General features: G+C 35.5%; 2 protein-coding genes and 2 long non-coding RNA genes across 13 annotated transcripts in view; 1 reads left to right on the top strand and 3 right to left on the bottom strand.

The window, feature by feature from the left end:
* Positions 1 to 6,593, bottom strand: part of LOC130682590 (uncharacterized) — a 43,403-nt gene extending 36,810 nt beyond the window's left edge. The window contains exon 1 of the long non-coding RNA XR_008995841.1: positions 6,538 to 6,593. This is a non-coding gene — a long non-coding RNA (uncharacterized LOC130682590). The remainder of the gene's footprint in view (positions 1 to 6,537) is intronic.
* The window catches only part of CCDC88A (coiled-coil domain containing 88A), a 135,490-nt gene extending 122,766 nt beyond the window's left edge, over positions 1 to 12,724 (top strand). Inside the window, exons 26-33 of one of the 9 annotated variants that reach the window (XR_008995840.1) lie at positions 630 to 713; positions 1,686 to 1,889; positions 2,464 to 2,535; positions 3,461 to 3,541; positions 5,323 to 5,591; positions 5,778 to 5,884; positions 9,841 to 9,940; positions 10,438 to 12,724. Coding sequence is in view for 8 of the 9 variants with exons in the window: in XM_036925985.2 (XP_036781880.2) it covers positions 630 to 713; positions 1,686 to 1,889; positions 2,464 to 2,535; positions 3,461 to 3,541; positions 5,323 to 5,591; positions 5,778 to 6,773 (1,706 nt within the window). In the remaining variant the exon portion in view is untranslated. The other 8 variants (XM_057497192.1, XM_036925986.2, XM_057497193.1 and 5 more) reach the window with 8 other exon arrangements.
* Positions 12,725 to 14,932: 2,208 nt separating this feature from the next.
* On the bottom strand, positions 14,933 to 16,849 carry LOC118932461 (prolyl-tRNA synthetase associated domain-containing protein 1). Its single transcript, XM_036925975.2, has 2 exons — positions 16,714 to 16,849; positions 14,933 to 15,666 (listed from the first exon to the last, which is right to left on the bottom strand). Exons 1-2 carry the CDS (start codon positions 16,795 to 16,797, stop codon positions 15,223 to 15,225), a joined length of 528 nt encoding a protein of 175 aa, XP_036781870.2. The 5' UTR covers positions 16,798 to 16,849; the 3' UTR covers positions 14,933 to 15,222.
* Positions 16,850 to 21,557: 4,708 nt separating this feature from the next.
* LOC130682591 (uncharacterized) lies at positions 21,558 to 23,586 on the bottom strand. 2 transcript variants are annotated; one of them, XR_008995843.1, is made up of 3 exons: positions 23,462 to 23,576; positions 23,214 to 23,277; positions 21,558 to 22,334 (listed from the first exon to the last, which is right to left on the bottom strand). It is a non-coding gene; the product is annotated as an uncharacterized LOC130682591 (long non-coding RNA). The 2 variants fall into 2 exon arrangements; XR_008995842.1 differs by having other exon boundaries at positions 23,164 to 23,586.
* Positions 23,587 to 23,593: the final 7 nt, after the last annotated feature.

Here is a 23,593-nt window from a genome sequence, read left to right on the forward strand (position 1 = left end):
AATTCAGTTTATACCAAGAATTCCCTATTTTCTGCAGTAGAGTTTAATAATGAAAGTTCTTAATGAAAATATTAAAAGTTTCTTTAGACTGTTTTAATCATCCCTGGGCACCCCAGTTATGGTTGATATATTTTACTCAAATGCTCCTGTACAGAATTTGTATTTTCCCAAATTATGTTTTTTCCAGAATTAAGCCTTATAATTTAAAAAGTAGAAAAAATAAAGGATTGAAAAGCCTTTAGATATTTTCATAACATATGCTTTGTGGGCCACCAATAGCCCTAATTTAAAGGTAAACCTTTACAACTTAACTAGGAAAACTTTTCCTTCCATAGTGACTCTAATCACTTCCTGTATTTATAGGACTCTAGCCAATCCAAGCTTTCAAAATATATTGTTCCTTATCATTATCTTCAGTGTTTTTCCAAGTATTTTAAAGTATCAAAGGGCATATTTCATATTTCATTATCACTCAGCAGCAAGAGAATAATAGCTTTAGTATAGCATACATAGCTGAAACTCAGACATTCATTTCTGTCCTTAATTTCAACATTTAACTCCCATCTGTTCTTCTCCCTTTTTTCTTTCATTTTTCTGTTTCTGTTTTTCCTCATGCTCTGACATTAAAGTGGTTGCACTGAAAAGACTGCCCTTTTTGAGGAACAGACCGAAGGATAAAGACAAAATGAAGGCCTGCTACCGTCGTTCCATGTGTAAGACTTTATGACAGTTCAGCTTCTTTCAAATGACTACACTGGCTTCCATTACTAATTTTTCACTAACCTTTCTCTGGACTGTGCCAATTTTCTTATTTTGCAAAGTGCAGTCTTCCTCTAATAAAAGGAGCTGGAAGAATATTTTTTTTAAACTGGCACTGAATTTGCATTATATGTATGCTCAGATACATATAAGTGCATATATTTAGTCATACACGTAATATAAATTTCCAGTGCTTTCTAAGAGTTGGCAGGAAAAAAAACTTTAATTATATGCCATAGATATTTTTTTCCCAAATAAATTTGCTTAAAACAAAACCTTTAGCATTAGGAATTTATTTCCTTAATGAACAAAATTAAATATAATAAATAAATAAATAAAATGGCTTGTAACTCTTAAAAATGTTTGTCATTCTTTATATAATAATACTCTGGTTTTTCTATTGAATTGGTAATTATATAATTCATTAAAAGTCTGTCACTTTGGATATCTCTTTCAGGTTTTTACTGAGTGGTACACTTATTTGATTCATAAATGAATAATTTCTTCAGTAACCTGCTCTGACCAAGGACTCTTTATCATTTTCAATGATGATGCTGTACAAGAACTGCTCTCCATCTTACCTTTATTCATTCCATTTTTGTCACCATAAAACCACACTATGAAGGCTTCTAATTATATTGCACATCACTGCACAAAAGCATGACAGTTGTACAGAGTAAAATTCCTTTTCCTCTCTTTAAAGGGGGTGGAGGTGGAATAAAAATACTCATTGAAATTTATCAAGTTTTGGCCTACTCATTTCATTCAGCTAAATGCATGTCATAATTAGAATGACATTGTGGTTATAGTTTTTGGTGTTCATTTGCATTAAGCCATAGACAAAACCAGCTCATTTATAATACAAAATAGAAATAAGAGCATATACATTAACCATGCTGATTCATTTGCTTTCATTTGCATCCCAGCCATGAATGACCTGGTGCAGTCCATGGTCCTAGCAGGAGGACAGTGGACAGGTAGTACTGAACATTTGGAGGTTCCTGATGATATTTCAACGGGTAAAAGGAGAAAAGAATTGGGAGCTATGGCCTTCTCTACTACAGCCATCAACTTTTCAACTGTCAACTCTTCTACAGGCTTCAGATGCAAGCAGTTGTTTAATAATAAAGGTATAGGCCATCTGCTATTTGCACTGTGGTGTAACTATTGGCAACAGGAATTTTAATTTGATTTGCCTGTGTATAATTTTGATAGCAGCAACCTGAAATAATTATCAAAACAATCTGGATTTGATTTGGAATCATTTCAAAAATTTAAAACATCATACAAATAACCGAAATCTTTCCTAGGCTTGTCATAATAAACAGCTAAAGAGCTAACAAGCAAAGGAAAAGGTAAACCAAGTAAAGAGTGAGAAAAGGAGAAATAGAAGCTTTAAAAAAAGCCTAAAACACTCCAACTTCTAGTACAGAGAACCACGTAGAACAACCCAGGCTCTAGCTTTGCTTTGCAGGGTCATGGGAGATTGTCTCATTGCTTCTTGTGTTTTCACTGAGTCAACTCTCCTCAGAGCTATTCTGTCTTGCACCTAGTTCCAGTTTCTGGTTGAATCCATGAAATATGTTAAATCAAGATGTATTATCTATGACTGAAAAGAATTTCCATATTCTGCATAAGTAATTTTATAATGGCTTTTTTTTTTGCTTAAAAATATTTTTATATCCATTTTGCTATTTTATGTAGGTACTACATCCTCTGAAGATGTAAGTCCACAAGGTATTAGTGATGATTCTAGTACGGGATCAAGAGTTCATGGTAAGATACAAACTTTATGTAGAGAGTAGTTATTATGTACAGAATGGGAATGCTAAGACTTGCATTGTATTGGTGAATGTGGCACTGCCAGCAAGCATGTTTTCTCTAACTTATATCATATAGCTACCTCTGCCATTTCTTCAAGCCTAATACTTTCTTTTGCCCCTTTTAAGGTTATGGCTTCATCTAAATATTCTCTATTTTAGTCAAGGTCATTCATAAAGTATGCCTGCACAAAGGTAATTTTGTGGCTATTTTGGTATAAGATTAAAGTTATGAGTGATACATTTTACCATTGGTTAAAAAAATACTTTGGTGATGGATGAACTTTAAGAAACCACATTTTCTGCAATGTTGAATTTATGTGATTTTTAAGTTTCTAATTGGAGAATATCTTGCCAAACTAAATTATTAACAATAAGTGGATAAGATGTTAAAGGAATTTCATATATAAGCAGGACTTTAAGAAATAGGATAGAGCCATGTTAACTGCAATTGTTTCCCTTGTATGGATAGGAATACAGGACATTAACTGTGCAGGTGCTCATATTCCTCCTGTTTGTGGCATCTCTGCAATGTGCAGGGTACCTTGTGTGATCTCTTGTAAGTGACCTAATCACTAGCACTTTTCTGTGGGGGACATGTCATCCTGTTCAACTAAAACAGTCTTGGTGGCCATCTAGAAATCATTTCCAAATCTAAATATGCACTTTATCTTCTTTTCTTTGAATCTTAACTATTGTTCCAAAGTATCTATCTGGAAATGCCTGTGTTCTCTAATCTCTAAAATTCAACTTTCTGTGGGCATGTTCAGCCTGTGAACGTATGCATGATTACTTCCTGATAGCATTCTGTGATCAGAATGTAGAGTTTAGTGGCATTAGCAGGAAGTTTTATCACACTGTCTCCTGATTTTTTCATTTAGCTTCAAGACCAGCCAGCCTTGACAGTAGCCGAACATCCGCTAGCAATAGCAATAATAATGCTTCACTCCATGAGGTCAAAGGTATGCTGTAGGTGAATTTATTAATATGCTCCATCCATTGCCAGATTTAAAAGTGGGAGACTGATGAAGTTTCTGGAGTAAAGTATGAAATCCAAATCATGTACTCAGCACATTGTAATACAGACGTATTTCAATGTATACAAATGTAAAAACAGGAGCAGTTATTGTGGTTTCCATGTTTCATCTTCACAGATAAAATTTTTTTATTATAATCTTTACTTCAAAAATATATGTAGGTCCTCATTTTACTTGTTTTGTCTTTGTCATGAAAATGGTTGTCCTTAATTTTTTGTCCTGATGCATGAACATTGAACACATTACACAAGTTTTTTAGAGATACTTAATAGCTTAATTTATCCACAAATAAGGGGAATTTTTTTAACTTGAGAAGACATTTGTGTGTAACAAGAGCTAAATGGATACATATAGCTCATATAAAGAATTATTTCAAGATACTTTCCCTTAATTTTTTAACAAGCATTCCAACATAATATTTTTATATGTAAATGTCTGGAAATCTTGACTAATATCTTTTTTCCTTAAAGGTATACTGCCTATTCAGATTATGGAATTGTTCAATGGATTATAAAGATTGGTTTAAGTAGTTGTTCTCTGCAGTCCAGAATTGTCAAATTATAGTGAATGCATTTGTTCTGTTGCTTTTTGTATCATAAAATGATTTTGTTCAGTTGTAATTTTATCATTAATGCTATATGACTGTGTTGTAATGCTCTGAAAAATCTGATTTCAAGGAGGGAAAATGTTTTCATTTTTATAGTCATGTTCTTACATCCAGTACAGAAATGTAGTCTGAAAAATATAAAGAAGTATTTTTCTGTTTTGAAAACTTAAGGAAATCATATTTCTATAAAATGTTACATAACTTACACCAAATCTTTCATGGCCCACTTTACTCTCTGTAACTAGGAAACTATGAAAAGGTGGATTTTTCTATCTCAATACTGTATATACATAGTTCACTATTGATCAAAATGAATCACGATTCTTAAGGAATGGCATAAACTATAGGGTGCTTTTTCCAGAATTCCTAAATTGCATTCTCTACAGTTGTGCAACCTCAACTGATCTTTTAAGGTTATGTAGCCACCATACCAACAGTGGAAAGCAGAAAAAATCAGATAATTCAGATATTACGTAAAAACTAAGTACTACATATTTGGTTTTGTATTTTTACTGGAATTATCTAAGTAAATCATCATGTCTCCATTTGACTTTCCTTATGTAACTACCATTTAAATTTAAAAATTTCTTTAAGGTTATTCATTTAGGGTGAACAAAGAAGCCTTCAAATAAAGAATAAAAACTTCATAGTGAGGCAGAGAATTCGCATTTTTAGCATTTAAAAGTTTTGATCTTAACATTTCTGAAATAATTTAAAATTCATATAATCATGTTTTCAAAATTGTGAGGTGTTTTATAATTATTTGAACCTGAATTTTTAAAAATGTATTATTTGTTTATTTATTCATTCATTCATTCATTAAACATACCAAGTGCTTGTTTTGTATGTTTAGGCTCTGGGTAAGGTGATGAAAGCAAATCTTTGCCCTTGTGAAGCTTATAATATTTGTCAATTTGACAAAATAAGGAAGCAGGCTATGGTAGACTGAATGAAAGATTAACATGGCTTAAACATTTCTAAACAAAGCTTGAAAGTCAGTTTGGCTATTCATAAAAATCTAGTCAGTAAATGTTATTACTTACATAGTTTTTATCTCATTTCTATTATTAAACTCTAAATGCATCATTTACTCCCAAAGCAGGTACAGTTACTACCCAAAGCAGGCCACAAAGCCACAGCAGTGGAGAATTTAGCCTGCTTCATGACCATGAGGCTTGGTCCAGCAGTGGTAGCAGTCCAATCCAGCACTTGAAAAGACAAGCCAGATCAAGTCCAGTGCTCCAGCACAAAATGCCTGAAACATTAGAGAGTCGAGCACATCACAAGTTCAAAACTGGTTCCCCTGGAAGTGAAGTTGTTACTCTGCAACAGTTTTTAGAAGAAAGCAACAAGCTTACCTCAATACAGGTTAGTTTTATGTATGATTACTTTAATTTAGAAGGACACTACCGTTAAATTTCTGTGATCAAACTTTAGAGCTTTTCTTTTTAAAGGAGTGTTTAGAGATACTAATGATTTTATATCATAGTCTAATGTGTCAGGAAAGTAAAAACATGGCTGTATTCACTAATCTGCTTTGATTTTTTTTAACAGATAAAGTCCTCAAGTCAAGAAAATCTTTTAGATGAAGTAATGAAAAGTTTGTCTGTCTCTTCTGACTTTTTGGGAAAAAACAAACCAGTTAGCTGTGGTCTGGCCAGGTCAGTAAGTGGAAAATCTCCAGGAGACTTCTATAATAGATGGACAACTAAGCCTGAACAATTTGTAAGACCTGGTCCTCAAAAGACTGAAGATACTTATTTCATTAGTTCTCCAGGAAAACCTACACTAGGCACACAAGGAAAGATAAAATTAGTAAAAGAAACTTCTCTGTCACGACAATCAAAAGATAGTAATCCTTATGCCACTTTACCTCGCGCAAGCAGTGTGATCTCTACTGCCGAAGGAACTACTCGTAGGACAAGCATCCATGATTTTCTGACCAAGGACAGTAGACTGCCTATGTCAGTTGATTCACCACCAGCTACTGCTGATAGCAACATCACTGCATCATCTAGTGAGTACCGTTTACATCAGGGGTCCTCTCGTGCACTTCACAGTCCAACATATGCTGTAGGTTCTTGTGCACAAAATGATTTAGCTACACATAAACCAGAGTGTCTATATGCCCAGTCTGGAAACTCAAGAACAGAAAGGTCACATTTTTTAAACCAAACTTTCGCCACTATTAATATGACTAATTATGCATTTGGAATATCAGCTAAAGACAGCACAGAGTCATTTACTGTGGCCCATCCATCTCAGCCATTTTTATCCCTGAATACAGAATTAGTTAGCAACATAAGTGGATTACCTCCTAGGCCAGTCCCCAGAGTAACTGATCAGGCTTCTGCCTCTTTGGATAAAGCTGCAGGAAAAGATAATGAACAGTTGTCTGATAATCAGAACCCTAGTAACAATAACCCACAGTCTTCTGTAGATAGAAGTAATCTTATCACTCCTGAATGCCTCTATCCTAGTGACACAGAAGCTACATTGTTGGTTTCTGAGGATAATCACACTGTCTGGTATGAATATGGTTGTGTATGATCAAAACCATACAATATAAAACTGATGTCATTTGATATATACTATACTTCTCTAATCTGATCTGAAGAGCTGCTGTAAAAAGCTATCATTTGGCTAGGTTTATATTTTCAGTTTTAAATTGTGGCTTAGTGTTCAGTTGTACATGATAGCATGTATACAAACATGAATGTGTAACCCAAAAGCCTACATGAATAATTAATTGCATTGTGCACACTGTCTGCATGACCTTAAAAACCTTAACAATATATGCTCTTCTTTTACATTTCTTGTCACCTGATAAGAGAGTACTCTGATACCTAGAAGCATGTTAAAATAGCTGCATGCTATAATTACCAAGAAGGCATTTCCAAGTCACATTTACTTTGTTACTTCAAAAAAAAAATGCTCATTTTTTCCCTCCCTCTCTTTAGCTTTCCTTCTCCCCCTCCCACCCTCTCTTCCGCTCATTCCTTTTTTTTCCAGAATGTGCGCTTCATATTGCACATGCATGGTATTAGTAAAGGGAAAAAATATTAAAAGGTGCCATTTCTTTTTGCCATTTAACTATGACTTCTGCCCTGCTGTTTTATTTTCAAAGAAATAGTTAATAACTCAGTTAACACTTTGTGTAGCAAATGTTAACTACTGCCCATATTTATAAAATTGTTGAGATTTAAAACATTGCTAATACTCATAAATTCAGTATAATTCTTTAAAAAACCATCAAATTCAAATGTGACATATACAATGACTAGGAGCATTTGTATTAGTTTTATTTCTTCTCTGCACTTTTCTCCATCTGATAATATAAGAGCTCAAGTACTATCTTACCTTCTAGACAACTTTTTTATTTGGAATCAGTTAACACAGTAGTTTTTCCATTACTTTTTTTATGTAGAGTCAAAGAAATAAACCAAATCATACTGAATGTGTTGGAAATTTGCATTTTTACTTCTCTTCAAAAAGAGTAACAAGTTAAAAAGTGATGAAGATTGTTACTTCTGTAATTCTGTAATTAATTTATAATTAAATTATACATGTCCTTAAAACAGAATTTTCTAAAACGAGTACACTGTGCTAAAATAAAATGTAAGATTAGAATTTGTAACCATTTAAACAAAGTATGTTTTTGGTAGAACAAATTTTGGAACTAAGAATAAATACAAACTTTTAGTTAAAACAACAAAAAAACCCATGTAAGATAGAAAAAATATTTACTAACTCTGACTCCATTGTCATAAGCTTTAGATTATCTTGCTGTGGTCATAGCATGTTTAAAGCAAAATCAGCTAAACTTGAATGTCTAACTCCCAGAGTAAAACAAAAAAACCTCCAAAACCCTATAACCTGATTTACTTACTTCTGGAGGAGTTTCTCTTAGAATGTTTTTGCCATTTTGATTCAGTCTAAATATTACTGGTAATAACTCAGGCTGGCATCTGGAAGGAATACATAACTTTCTCAATGGGAAGGAAATTATTATTTTATACATGTTAAATTATTATTGTTATTAATTGAGCCAAAGCAAACAGAATCTAATAAATCTTTGCTTAATGAAATTTGTATCCTTTGCAAATTAAGCCATCCTCTTGTACTTACAAAAGATTAATTCAGGGGCTAGGCCCCTTCCATTTGTATCTTTGACTACACTCCTTTTCCCATAACAAGCTATTACTAAAAATGGTAGTGCAGGTGATCAAATAAAATCAGAAAATTTTCATATTTCTATTTTCTAGCACCACCTATTTTCTACTTGAGTATTCTGTCTGTTTTATTGTCAGTTGTTTCACAGCCAATCTTAACCTTTCAAATGTTTTTGGTATTCCTTTTCTTTTTTTATAACCTAATAATAAAGGTAAATGGTAAATGTAGGTGAGATTAGATGAGGACCATATAGGATACAAATGTAATAATTAGTGTTATTTCTTTTCCATATAGTCAGATTATTTCACAACCATTTCAGCTTTTTAGACACTATAAATGTAGCCATACATTAAACTTAAAATATTAAACTTATTTATGCAAAACACATTGAGAGATCATGTGCTATTGTATTAAAAACTATGTGATTATTTTATAAAGTTAGACTTATAGGAAAGTAGTTATTTCCAATCCAAATGGCTATAGTTATATATACAGCATGCTTTCAAAAAGATGGTACACACTGTGCATGTAAGACAGGTATATACCATATCCATGTGTCTTGAGGATTGTCTGAGAAAACAGGCTAGACTTCCTCCAGAAACTACCACTAGCTGTGGAGTCGTAAAATTCCTCCAAAACACTAGGTTCTTACCTATGTTTCTTCATAGCACTTCAAATAAAATTTTTAGTAATGGTAAAAACCTTAGAAATCACATAAAGCCAATGTTTCCTAAACTTTAAAAAATCAACATAATGCTCTCTATAAATGAGATCTTACAGAAATGCAGATTTTTCTTCTTAAGTGATAAAAGTGTAGCAATTCTAACTCAACTGAGCAGCTGCACTTTTTTCCTCTAAAACATCTCCATAAATACCCTACACCTTCACAAAGTATTATTTGAAGAACTATTTGGAGATTTAGTCCCCTAATTTTTATATTAAACTGAATAGCTTTCATATACTTGGCCTAAATTTCTAGAAATTTTACCCTTATTATTTGTGTGACATTGTAAACTTATATTAAGCATTGGATCCCTTTTGACCAAAGCAATTTCAGCTATACCCGTTTAAGTGGGCATATTATTTGCCTATAAAATATGCTTTAAGCCCTGTTTTTCTTTTAGTAGATAATACAAATATTTCACTGTGGATGTTTCTGTTGCTGCATAAAGGATTATTTTTTACTTTAAAACCATATGAGACCATTTAGTAAATAAACATAGTATAAGTGAACTTATCTGACTCTAAAAGGGTATATTATCTTAGCTTTTAATATATAAAAATCAGTCTTTAAGTAATGAGATGTCTTATAGATTAACAAACTTCCCAAAGTTAGATACCTTTCTCCTTGCCCTAATCAGTGAGAGCTCTTTAGTTCTTATCTTCATGAACTGTATTCTGTTTAACCTTTGATTAAATAACATGCAATGCTTTTCTCCTGCAGATGTGGACAAAGTACAAGAAAGCAGAAATTCAAAAAGCAGGTCTAGGGAGCAACAAAGCTCCTAATTCTATTACCCACTACATGACATGTGGGCCAAGTGGTGAGTTTCTTGCTTAAAATGTAAATGAGATTAGTCTCATTTATACAAACTAACTGTGTTAAGAACAAGTGCACATTGCATTAACAGATCTAAATATTGCTTGCTTAATCTGTGACTTTCTGCCCTATTTACTAGTAAAACAAGATTAGTTAATTGCTTAAGTTTTTGCCTATCAATGTAGGAAACAAACCTTTAAAAAACATTTTTTCCTCAATATAAATTTGATTTTTATGAGTTAATGTTTTAGGAATTTTTAGTTTGAAGTCTTTTTTTGTGGTAGGAATACAACTTCCCCACAATGTTGTTGATAATTGAGAATAAACTAAATGACTTTTCTAGGAAGAGCCTAAGAAAAATTGTCTCTTACTGTCACTTTCATTCCTATAGAAATATCTAGTGCATGCTGTTCTTACAGTAGCTGCTCTGTATTTTATCTCTCTTATCTTCAAGCTTTTCTTATATTTTCTTTCTTCTTTCTACCTTCCAACTAAATACAGAGAGAAAAGTGTCGTTCAGTTTTTCAATATGAAGCCTTTATTTCTGAAGTAACAAGACACCCAACTATAGGAATCATTTTTAAAAATCTTTAAGGAGACTTTAAACAATCCTTCGTGACTAGAGCAGGCAAGAAATAGAAACCTTCATTCCTTCCTTGAATCAAGGAGCACTACTGGAATCAACTGCCAAAAATTTTAGAAGGTTTTAGGACTTACTATACATTGTACTGTTAACATCTACTGAATAAAGGATGTTCTCTCACTAAGGACCAAGTGTTTTAAGGTTTCAAGAAGTTCTCCAAGAACAATCTACTTCTTTCATCATTTGTTTATCCATGTTTGCTCAGTGCTTCTGCTAAGTATTAGCCAAAATCTAGTCATTTATATTTAGTTGTGTAAATCTACATTAAATGCTGTAGTATATTGTGGAATGTACTATCTATCAAGATGCAAGAGAACATTGTTTTGGCATGTCAGAGCCTTATTTGGTTAGCAGACTGCATGTGTTGGTATTTTTTTTTAAACCAATTATTTTGATGCACTGCAAAAGAAATTCAGTTTATATGATAAATCTAAAAAACCCATGAGACAGGAGTTATAAAAATTTACAGTAATAATAATCTTCCTGTATTCCCCACTAAGCATTCACACATGGATCGAAGATAATTAGTGTTTCTCTGGAACTGTTTTAGTTGTTTTGCAGCAAATGGTATTCCCAAGATAAAGCTGCTGTTTTATAGCTCATTTCCCTTCTTTAGTATTAGAGTGTGTGTGTTTTAACTTGAGAGCTGACTGTTGCTTAAGAAGTTTTCTTATTGCAAAAATAATGTAAATAATTTACTATGATCTGAATTTTTCCAGGAACTCATTTATTATTAAGGTTATCACTTATTAATAAGAATTTTTTCTGTTTTTGTCCTTTATTAAAGTTGATAACTGTTATTAGTACTTTTGAAATATCTGTATGCTTTTGTTATCTTAAACATTTGAAGGAAGCACAAAAAAGTAGATTTAGTTAACCCAGGGAAACAACGAATTTTTTTTTGTAGTTCCAATTTTGTATCAGTTTTATTTGTTCTTAAGAAAGCAAAAAATGCATTGAAACTTACTAATGCAAACTCATTTAATGTAAGTATCAGGATAATCTTAAACATTTGAAATGAGAAAAATATTGACATTTTTATTGTACCAATATACTTCTTAGGCTCTCATTATCAGCTCTAAAAATCTTTTTGGAATGATTCCATATTCCAAAGTGAGTGGTTTATGAACTGTGTGTTTCATCACTAACCTAGTTGCCATGAGAAGTATGTTTCTCCTACTCCCTTCTTTACTCTCTACCTCCCCCTTTCTCTCTCTCCCCCACCCCCCACCATTATGTTGTGTTCAGTCTCCTTTTAGAAAGACCCTTAATGAAAAGAGCATGTACAGTTGACCAGAGACTGAAGTGAAAGAGAACCTGGACTTAACTTAATGCCACCGTTAACTTAGATTTTGCCACCAAAAAATGCTGTAAAGTTAAATCACTTCTAAACTCTTGGCTGAAAGGTGCTATGTAAATGTAAATATAAATAGTTCTTACTAAACTAGAAGTATTGCACAACAGACGTATTTAAAACTTGTTCTCTAGACTTTGAAACCTCTCTGTCCATCATGACTCCATAGATTCAAATGTCAAACTGATAATGGGCATCATGGCAGTCTAGAGACACTTGTATGTAAAAAATGTAAATTCATTTTTAGGTGGACAAATTGAAAGTAGACATAGAAATCATGTTTTAGCTAAATACAGTAAGTGGGTAACTTAGATTTCTATTAACTGGCATCTAATTTGCACAACTAGGACGTATCCCAAGACAACCGAGTTGAAATTTAATGAGTAGATGACCCAGTGAGGGTGAATGGTATCACAGCTTGACCTCTCTGGGACATTAATATCCTAAAATAAAGAACCTGCTGAACTAAGCGGCACACTATTGCTTCAAGCAGAAAATGCCTAAGGGCAGGACTAATAACCACATGAATATTTTACTTAATTCTCCGTAAGATCCCTTCAGGAGCAAGCTTAGTAGGAAGTTACTCTTTTCCCTTGGATGTACTACTCCTGTCAGACAAAATAGTATAGCCAACTAGAAACTAACTGGGGCTGCTTTCCTGACTGGGGACTCTCATGCTTTTAATTATCTGACTATTCTATATCACACCTAAACCCCCAAGAAACTGAAGAATTCAGTATACAGGGTAATAGCTTTGGCCCAGAGGACCAATAAAATGCTTCATACCTGGCCATGCAGAAGTGTTTTTGTCCAAGTTTTTGAACTGGTAGTTACCAAAGAGTTCATATAACAGGTTTGTACGTAGCACCTTTCATGCAAGGCATGCTAAGAGCCTACTTAAAATCACTGTGCATATTACCGAATTGCAGCCACTTCACAAAGAAAGTATTACAGCCTGCAGTGTCTTAACAGTTTGTCAGGAAGTGAAAAAGATACTGTACCAAATCTGGAATTACAATGAGTAATAATGTATGCTAAATGACTAATGTATTTTAGTTATGTTTTATGAGAAAAGTGGTGAAGTCTTTTTTTCTATGCTACAGTTAGTCCTGAGATGTACTTTTATCTTTAAGCCGTGAATGAATAATACAAAAGGAGCCCATTTTATATATAAACCTTAATGTATACATTGAGGTATTTGGACAAATGAAAATGCCTTAAAAGGAATGCTTATGGATCAAGTTGTACTTACAACACCCTTTAGCAAAACCTGATTTAAAATTTTTTTCTTTTCTACTAAGGGTTCTCTCTTTCCATGTTTGCCACTGTACTTGTAACTGTTATTAAACACCAAATTAAGTAATTACAAAAGCTGTAACATTTCCTTTAAAAGTAATGCTACTGAGGGGATTTGGCACTGAATGGCAAAATGGTTATTATTTGGCATTACCTAGTAACAGCCCCAGAAATCAAATTCATAACAAGATACCATTATTTGGTTGATCTTTTTAAAGTTGTTTTCATCTTAGTCTTTATTACTCCTAAAAATAATTAAGTTGGTTTAACAATTTTTTATCAACTGATAAAGAAATAAAACAAAATGGTGATTTTTATAGCAAGTGGTTAGTAATCATTTAAAAATTATAATTTTAGCCAACTATTAATTATTGCCTTTTCCTTTGCCCTGGAAAACGTATTTTCAGACATAACCCATAATCTTGTTTAGATGATTCTGTCCTAATCATTTCGGGATGAGTACTGGAGGTTTTGGAACAAAGAGAGTCTATCAGTACTGTCAATCCCAAAATAGGTTTAAATTCAATAATGGGTTGTACAAAACAATCTCATTTTGTTTATAAACTTTGGAAGGCAGAATGTTAAGATAGCAGCCAGCCTTGTGTCAGTCTTTCTGGGCCTGTTTTCACCGTAAGGTGGGGAGGGCAGTTAGAACAGTTTGTCTTTAATTCTGTTTACTAAACCTTCATATTATTTGCAAAGCAACCTAAATTTTACTTTATTTAAGTACAGAGTAGGTTAAAAACTAACATGGCACCTCAGAATAAGGTTATCATTTATGGAATATATTTCTAACTCCCCATCTCTTAAATCCATCCTGTATTTTATAAAAATTCTGCCATGAGTAGACTTGTAGTTTCTAATCATAAACATCAAGAAATGACAAGTTTTTACTTTTATTTTGCCTCTTAGTTACACAAATTGGTACAAATTAAGTACACTATCTCTGCCAAACAGAAATTATATTTTTGTGATCAAATTTAGGAAAATTGGTTATCTAACAAATATCCTATGTGATTGTACTAGAGAAAAATGTGAACATTTTCCTGAAATATCCAGACTATTTTTGTTGTCTAGTTTATGTCACATCCTCAGCTAATGAAGGGCTTTGTTTGAATTTAAGTAATCAGGTGAAAAAACATGTCAATTTTCCTTTATTTTTGAACCAGTTTCCGCATGACAACTGGCAATACATAATCCTGGGTCTTATACTGTTTCAGATGGCATTTGAAAGGGGATAAGTAAAATTTAATATAGCTCAGCAGAAGAAACTTGTTCAAGCATGTTCACATTTCTAATATAAAGACAAAACAAATGCTTAATGGTCTACATTTCCAATGGATATTCCTCTGCTGTTTAAAATGTAATTTCATCAGTGTAATGATTATCACATTTTCCACACTTCGAGTAATTTTTCTAGATAAACATTTTCTAAAAATATACTTTATAAAGGTAGCTTATTATTTAGATGAAAAAAAAATCACTGATTTAAAAACAAATACCCAGTAATGGGAAGTTTTTGCCCTTGCCCCCATATTTGTTTTAATTATTTGATGGGGAGTTCTTTTACCTTAATTCTCATTCCCTGGAAATAACGACTATCAACAATTTAATATATTGCTATAATCCTTTTATTTCTTTCCCTATATGTATAATTTTATGTATGCTGTTTTTGCATTTCACTCTTTTCAAGTACAATAAACACCCTAAAGAAGATATAAGACACTTAATCTTTGTTAACAGTCTTGGCTTTGATGTTAATTTATTCTTAATTATTGAAGGCATTCCTTCAATGAGTAATTGTCATGGGGGATAGGGCCCTGGAATCTGGGGTAAAACTACCACAATATATCCTTTTAAACTTAGCTCCCTGAAGATAAAAAATTCCTAAAATAACAGGTAGTCATCAAACTGAGGTGCTAAATACTTTATCATTTTTAATGCTTTCTATCAATTACAAAAACATCTTTCAGAAATAAAGGTGTTCTAAACATTAGCCCAATTTGTTGTTTGTATCAAAATTTAGTATGATGGGATCATGTCCTGTCTTCTTCACAAATGTGAGAAAATCTTCAGGGCTCAATCCCATGGTTGCAGCATTGGTCATTGGATGAAAGTATACCTTTTCATGTCCACCTTCCAAAAAAGCAGAATCCAGAACAAATCTCACATCTCCATCATCACAGAAGAGTGCCAAGGGTGTGGCACAGCCTTGGCCAACTTTCAGTTTTTCTAGCATGGCTGTTTCATCAGCAAACCGCAGATTTCCACTCCCAATACCTAACTGCTTGGCAAGATCGTTTAAATTAATTTGTCTGTCATGAAGAACTGTCACCAGCCAATAGCCCTTTTTCCTTTTGTCTTTAAGAAATAAGTTCTTACTATGTGCTCCTTTCAAATGTTGAATATGAGGCATCATTTCTTCAACTGTAAATACCTGTGAAATGAGAAATTAAAAATAATATGCATACACACACACACACACACACACACACACGGTTACATGAATTTTGCTTGCTTGGTGAAAACAGCAAGGTTAGGGAGTACTCAATGCCCTGGATTTCACTAGTAGAGACCCATTCCCAACCCACCACCAAATAATTACAAGCCTTTGCCATCTCAACTCCTCATTTCAGGACCTAGTTGTTTCTCTTACGCCAGTTCTCTTTTCAAATGTGCCGGCCAACCCTTCACATTCCTAAAATGCTTTTTGTTTCTTCTTTTTTCTTCTTTAAACTTCTTGGTACTTAAAATTTTATAGCAGCCTAGACTCCTAGAATTGCAGTACATCCAAACCATGATACCTTACTACAAATACATAACCATAGTGAAGATGAAAGGGCAGGGAATGTGACCCTGGACTAACAGGGCACATCAAAGAATTAGCAAATATGTACCAGTGAAAGAGTTAACGAGGGCTACACTGAAGGGAAAATGGGTCAGAGAAAATGGTGCCGTTTTTGATGTTAAGTTTGGAAAGTTGAGAAATATTATTAATGGGTTTCTCTACCCTTTGAGGTCACCATATTTAGTAATACCGTTATTCGTGCCGTGGGTAAAAACTCTGTCCCCCCACCTCTCAAGTTATACATTGGTTCCATTAAATACCGACAAATAAGTCTTCACATAAATACACTAACCTTGGTGTCCTGCCCCACGCAAGATGCCTCATACATAGTAGCTACCGCGCAAACAGCTGTTTGGTAACTTACTTTATCTTCACAAAATGAACATACCTCACACACACCACATTAAGTTCTCAATATACGGCACTAGTTCTCAAATGTGCGCACATCACTCCAAAGAGGAAAACCTAAGTTTTCTCACAACATCATATTCCCAAGTTGAGAGGCTTCGGATGTTCCTGTCGGGTCCCCTTTGTACTCTGGAACTCGGGAAATGCCCCATAACGAACGTTTCTGCGACACAATCCTGGGACATTTGGGCTTCGCAGCCTCGCCTGAAACCTCCCGGAGCCCCTCACCTCCGGGTGCTCCACGACTTCCGTGCGGATGGCCAGATGGTCGAGTCGCCGCTCGAGTGCCTCCCGCAATTCGGCGGCTGCCATGCTTCCGTTGTGGCGGGCGGCGCGATTTCCGGGGACGGAAAATAGGACAGCGGGACCGGAAGTGCATGGCGGGACTAAGGCCGGCGCCGGAAGCCCAGCAGGGCACCTTCCGGAGGCGGGGCCGCTCCCCGCCCGCGCGTTCGTGAGTGTGGTTCTCTGTGGCCACGCTTGAAGACCTGCGGAGAATTTTACCGAGTGTCCCAAAGGAGGGTGGCACCGGCATTCGCATAGCCTTTCCTTACCCCCATGTAGATTTCCTAGGTTCAGCGTATGTTCCATTTGAGCAGCATCAGAGCCTCCATCAGCTTAGGGAGTACTGGACGTCATTCGACGGAGGAGACCACTCGTTACAGGTGACCTGGACAGGGCAGAGGCTCCTCAACCCGTCCCCTGTCCTTGGATGTGTATTCTGTCCTCTGTTCTGCTACTAGGAGCCACTTGCAGAATGAAGCCTTGAGAGCACGATGTGTTACTGAGACCATCTGGATGGTCTACTTGACTGAATCCCATTAAGACCTCTGTATAAACTTAGATTCTGGGGGCCCGTGGGTGCGGCCGCCCAAGGTAAGCCCTCCTATGTTAAGTTCCCCTGCTTTTTAAGCCTGCCACCTACCAGTCTATAGTCGACTGCCTCTTTCTTCTGTTTCTCCTTGTCCTCCAAGTTCCAGACCAGTTCTGGGTTTCACCAGGAAACTTCCCTGAGGTTGTTACCAACAGCGAGAGGGGAGGGAGGCAAAATCCTTGTCCTTTTAAGACTTCTACTTTTGATTTATAAATTACAATTTTACATTTTACCTTTTCTGAAAGCCTTTATTTATCTACAAATGATTATCCGCGGCAACCACAACTCGCCTCCAAATCCTAGCAAAGAGTACTGAAACATTCACATAGGGTAAAACCAAGAAAATGTGCCTATGTTGGGGGTTGAGTTTGTTCTCCCTGGTTCCTTTCCCCACTGCAACAAAAAACTGAAGGGCAGAGATACAGTAGTGAAGCAGAATGAAAGTTATTTGAATACACTCCAAGAGAGGAATGGGCCAGGGTCAAGGGAGACAAAGGCAGGTTTACTTGAATAAAGCAGAGAGGAAGGAGCAGCTCATTGATAGGAACTTGCAAGCTCAAATTAGAGCTCTCAGTAGCCCTTTCCTACTTACCTGAAATAGGACAGAAAGAGTGAAGACTTGTGTTTAATGTTTCGAAAATAGAGTGAAATAGCAAAGTGACAAAGACACCACTGGAAAAGCATAGAGACAAAACATAGTAAGTTGAGCAGTAATAAGTTTTTAAAAATACACACTACAAGAAAGGGGAGTGTGAGCAACCTCAAAGGAGGCACCCTATAAGGGCTTAGGATTCTGTCTTTTAAGGCTTTCAAGAATGGGGCAAAGGGTGGGCGTGGGGGTTTTTGGGCTTAGGTTTGACTTATCTCATGTATCTATCTTTCAAGAATGGGATAGAGGTAAAGGGTTAGGTGGGGTATAGGCTTGTCATGCAGTCTCATGATGTCTATCTCATGTGCATTAGCTAGAGCACGTCTCAAGGTCAGCCCAGATTCAGAGCATGTGGAATGAACTCATGTTGCCAAGGGCATTAACTCTGTGAGTGCTTTCTGGCTCTCTGGCTTTATCTGATTAAATTCCCTGAATTGGTGGGCCCCAACCTCTTTTCATGTCGCTCACTCTCTTTTGCCTAACAGCTAGTGCAATAATAGTGGCATGATGAGGATGCCTTGGGATGATGAGTAAAGGCACCAAAAAGTTTTGGGTGGTGCACCAGGGAAAGCACTGGGGAAGATGATGCCAGTATGATGGATAAGTAGAAGTTTACCAGGAAAAAGGGCTGCAGCTGAGGAAACTCCAGGAGTTAAGGTATAAAGGTGAAAAAGCACAGTGTCCCAGGGCACTATGATTTGGTGTGATGATGGAACAGAATAAGAGGCCTGTCACCAGGAGGCAAGGTTAGATCAAGGCACAAAGAAACTCACCTGCTAAGGTAAGGAACCAGGAATATCCCACCATAAGGGGGTATGTTGAATAAATTAGGTGACATCTTCCTAGGGAATTCACTATTCTCAATCATACTCTCAGTATTTTAGGATACAGGAAAATATAACTTAGTAAATGGGGAATATGAATTATAGAAGAGTGCAGACAATACAGTTCCAATTCTTCAAATACACAAACCATTGTAATAGAATGAGTAAATTACGCAAAAAAAAGCAACGACAACTTATAGCATTATCTTTCCCTAACCCCATCCCATGAGAACTGGTTTCAATGGCCCATGGAAGAGTTTATCCCAGGATGGGAAACAATGGAGGTTAGTACCTAGAATAAGGGAGAAGAAAGCAGGTGGATAAGAGTCAGAAGAGAGGGTGAGGACTGGGTTTGGAAGATGGGAGGGTACCCTTCCAACTTCCAATACTCTTATTTTTGGCACTTTGTCCCTCCAGTGGATAGTGAGATGGGAACTTGCTGTCAGTAGAAGGCAGTCCATCTGGGGCAGTCCTGCCAAAGCAGATGAAGCACAAGGATCCTCTGAGCATCACTGCTTGTTGAGGAGCCATGACAAAGCCCATAACCCACAGCCCAGTTACTTGGTCTTCCTGAGTCTCAGGTTCCTATATGATTCCATGGAGAAGGGAGGAAATCTCAGTAACAGGCTCACTTTTCTTCCAGCTCCAGTACATGGAGACATAGGCCATGTTCAATTCAATTCAGTTCAATAAAATACAATTGAAGATCAGCTAAGTGCTGAAGGCATAGTGGTGAGCAAAACCAGACAAGACTCTGCTCTTGTGGAGCAGTATATTGGAGAAGACTGATATTAGTCAAATAATCACAGTAACAAATGTTAAATTGCCTGGGTGGCAAGTGCTATCAGAGCCCATAATCGGGGCATATCACTTAGTTTAGGGGAAGGCAGAGTGGGTCAAGGAAGGACTCTTTGAAGCTTAAACTGAGATCTGAAAGATGAGTAGGAATTAGGAGGACAAGAAGAAGTGAGAAGAGTGCTGAAACCAATATAATATTGTACGTCAACTATACTTCAATAAAAAAATAATGTAAGCCGAGTCAAAAAGATTTTTTAAATGTTACTAAACAAATACAAGGAAATGTAAACAAGTCTCCACAACTAAGACATATCATGAGAGTATTTTCAATGAAGACTTCAAAAGAGAAGAAGGTTACGGTGTTAAAGTAGATAGACTGAATTTAATTACCTCCAAATTACAGTACAAAATGGGTGAAAACATTTTCTTGATTGGGAAAATAGGGGTTTCATACCATACAAACAAAAGACAGCTTGGTTAAACAGAAAAGTAGTATGTGTCCCTCACATTCATTCACTTTAAACGTTCATTTAAAATTGCATGGTGATAAGGAAGCTTTATTTTGGACAAGGAACTGTTTTCAGGTGCTGATAAAAAAGCTCAGGACTATGCAGTAAACACCTGGTGAGGAATTGGGGCCTCCTGACCCTGCATAGGGTGGAGGAGCAATTATTGTAATTCAGGAACCCTTGCAGAGGGAAGCCAGGCCAGTAAGGCATGCTCTGAGCTGCTCTTCAAACCAATCTTAATTTTCTGGAACTAGGGAACCCTGGACCACTAAATTAATGAGTCGAGCCTTTTATCCAGTGTTATTACATGGTCTGTCAGTAGTTTTCACAGCAATCCAAGAGAACTGACTTCTATACAAAAGTACTATAATATAGATTATTTTTTCCTACTTTGCATATATACTAGGGATATTTTAAGTCTAGCATTTCAGAATAATTAGTTTAACTGGATTAGATTTATGGGAACTATGCTGTCCTAGTCTTAAGTCTTCTTGGTGGTCCCTAATATGAGAAATTTCCTGTGATTTTCATGCATGAAATAAATTTGCAAGTGGAATATATTTGCATAAACTTTAATAAAAGTATAAGATTGAGACCAGAAATAAAATATTCCTCTAGCAGTAATTTACCTATTTATGGTAAATGATTTGAGTAAATGTTAATAAATACATTTTTGAAAACTGCTGGATGTAAGATAAAGGGCCAGTTCAGTCGGAAACAAACTCATATTCCGTATTTCTCCAAAATATAAAATTTCTTTCTTCTGAGTATAAAGGTATTGCTTAATATTTTTAACAAGTCACATGAATTTCTTTAAATACATGTTTTAGGATATTTTAAAGCTAAACAGGAAATTTAAAAAATACATGTTTATTGAAAAAAAATCAGACCACACAAAAAGATACAAAAAATTTAACTATTAGATATATATGTGATATAAAGAAAAATTGATCACCATACTAGGAACCACTAAAAATATTTTAAGGCCTATGTATTGAAAGTTTCATTAATTCTGGGAGTCTCAAAATGACCACCCTTAAAAAAAAACTTGCTAACTCTATAATACCATCTGTTAATGAAAACCAAGTTAAAAGCTAAACGTGTATCACCATATCAGTTCTACTTTTTGTCCATATTTCTGCTCAAAGACAAAAGATAAATAAGAATGTTTGCCATTACCCTTAATACCCTTTGGTGCCAAAATGTGTATTGACCCCAACTCTTTTTTTTTTAGCATCACATCTGTAAAATGGATGTACCCCTTTGAAATTCTGTCTTTTTTTCCTGTCTCCCCGAGGATAAAAAAAACCTTTATATGATTGAGCTCCTTGAAACATTTCTCCTACCTGGGAGAGTTAATGTTTCCAGGCTTAAGTCCTTAGTTGGACTCAAATAAAACTGTCTTTATTCCAGGGTAATTTGAATGAATTTTTTGTCTATTAATATTTTCAATTCATGTAACATGTATGTATACTCTAACACGCTTATTTCTAATTTTATCTAATCAAGACAGAATTACCTAACATATGACATTTTATGATCTTTTTTTTCACCTAGCAGGTATCTTTCCATGTCAAAATCTACATTATTACTTATAATGGCTATATAGCATTGCCTTTATTGACCTAACTCCAAATTTGGAAATGTCCAATGTTCATTGCCTTACATGTAAATAATTTCCATGTGTTCCATGTTATATATAGGGCTTGATAAATATCTATATTTTTAATACCTAACACCTTTGCATAACTATTTCACTTATTCCTTAGACAAAATCCCCAGAACCTGCAAAGTTATACAGTTTATACATTTAAATTGATAGCTGTTGCTTATTGCCTTCCAGGATACTTTCACCAGCTTACAGTACTAGACTGTTCTGTTCTCATCTTAATTTAGCAATTATTTTATTACCAGAGTTAAGGCTATTAAAAAGCAAACATGATTTTGCAGTGTTTGTAAGATTAGGCACAATACCAGTATCACTTTTGTTTGCTGATATAGGATGATACATATTAAATATCAACAATACCAACAATATAAAATTTAAACTTCTCTACTAGAACAGAAGAAGTGCAGTAGAACTCAGTGATTTTTGTCTGCTGTGTTCACTGATGGCAAGCTGGTTCCAAGGAAAAATTGAGTGCATGCTCAATTAATCTCATATTTAGAAATCCAATCCATTTCCTCTTCAGAATCTGAAAGAGTAAAGGGGCAGAAAAAGGCCCAAATTGTATGAAATAAGGTCATTTCCCAGAAAAGAACTTCAAGAGTAAGAAATTGTTCCCAATTTATACCCTCAATTGATCACATATTGCTAATGTTTTCCCAGTTGTAGCTCTTTTTTTAATTTTTGTTTTTAGATTCTTGACAGTATAGACATGTAAAATATGTATTAACATTTTCCTGCTTGGCAAGGAAATACAAGAGCAAAAAACAAATTATTGTAGAAATTGCTTCAGTGGGTGTTTGTGAATGGCAAGTAAAATGACAGCAATTGGAGTGAACTTTCAATAGTGTGGTTGTTAGGTTAATAAAAAGATTTCCCGGACAAAGGTTTCCATTCATTTATTCAGCAATACCGACGGCACACCTTTGTGGTAAGCACTGGAGAGAGAAACATAAAAAAAGGAGAGGGTGCAAGAGTTTGGAGGCCAGACTGGGAGATAACAGATAAGTATGCTTTTGAGTAAGAAACTCTTCCACAATTACTCTAGGGTACTGTTAGACCTTAAGGGCACAGATTAAACAATACTTTAACTCTAGAATAAATGGGGTGGTTGTGGTCAAGGGAGCAGCCCAGAATATAATGTCCAAACACGATGTGGAAATACTCTGGGAGGAGCCTGTAATAATCACAACTGCAAACTTACTAGGAACCAGGTGCCCTTACAAACCTTACAGCTCTTCTGTGAAGTAGCGACAGTCATTCCTATATTGCAGAAGTGAGGCAGGGAGAGTTTATACACAATCCCCAAGTCTAAACAATTGGGAGTGAGCTGCGATTGGAACCCATTCTGGCTTTACCTCTTCAAATGCTACACGAAGTGACGTTTGAAAGAGAAAGCGATTCTCACCCAGTACCAGCTGGTTCTCTCGCCATCTTCCGTTGCATTTTTTTCCTTCTTGTTAGCTATGTGCCTGTTAACGACATGTGATTTTTCTCCCATACACCCCATTTAACTTTCCCTTGAGTGCAGGCACTTAAGACTCACAGTCCCAGGGTGGCAGTATTTTACTTCCTAGAAAGGTAAGGGACCTGCAGAAGCGATAATCGACGCACGGCTGACCCCGGGAGGAAGCCACAAGTTAAACTAGCACCTACCTGATTGGGGGCCCGACCCAAGGAATCTCACAAAGCCCCACCACCACTGCAACAGCCACTATCCTGAATTAGGACTTTTGAGTTCCGGGAGGAGCCGCTCACTGTGGCACCGGAAGCCAGGCGGGGACCGTT

Source organism: Manis pentadactyla, chromosome 2 (assembly GCF_030020395.1).
Source record: "Manis pentadactyla isolate mManPen7 chromosome 2, mManPen7.hap1, whole genome shotgun sequence".
NCBI classification, from domain to species: Eukaryota; Metazoa; Chordata; class Mammalia; order Pholidota; family Manidae; genus Manis; species Manis pentadactyla.

What these genes read in the sequence shown, in the direction of transcription:
- LOC118932461 (XM_036925975.2), bottom strand. Translation starts at nt 16,797, where the DNA reads ATGGCAGCCGCCGAATTGCGGGAGGCACTCGAGCGGCGACTCGACCAT. An exon ending in AAGTCGTGGAGCACCCGGAG is followed by an intron (nt 15,667 to 16,713) that starts GTGAGGGGCTCC and finishes CTCATTTCACAG; the next exon opens with GTATTTACAGTTGAAGAAAT.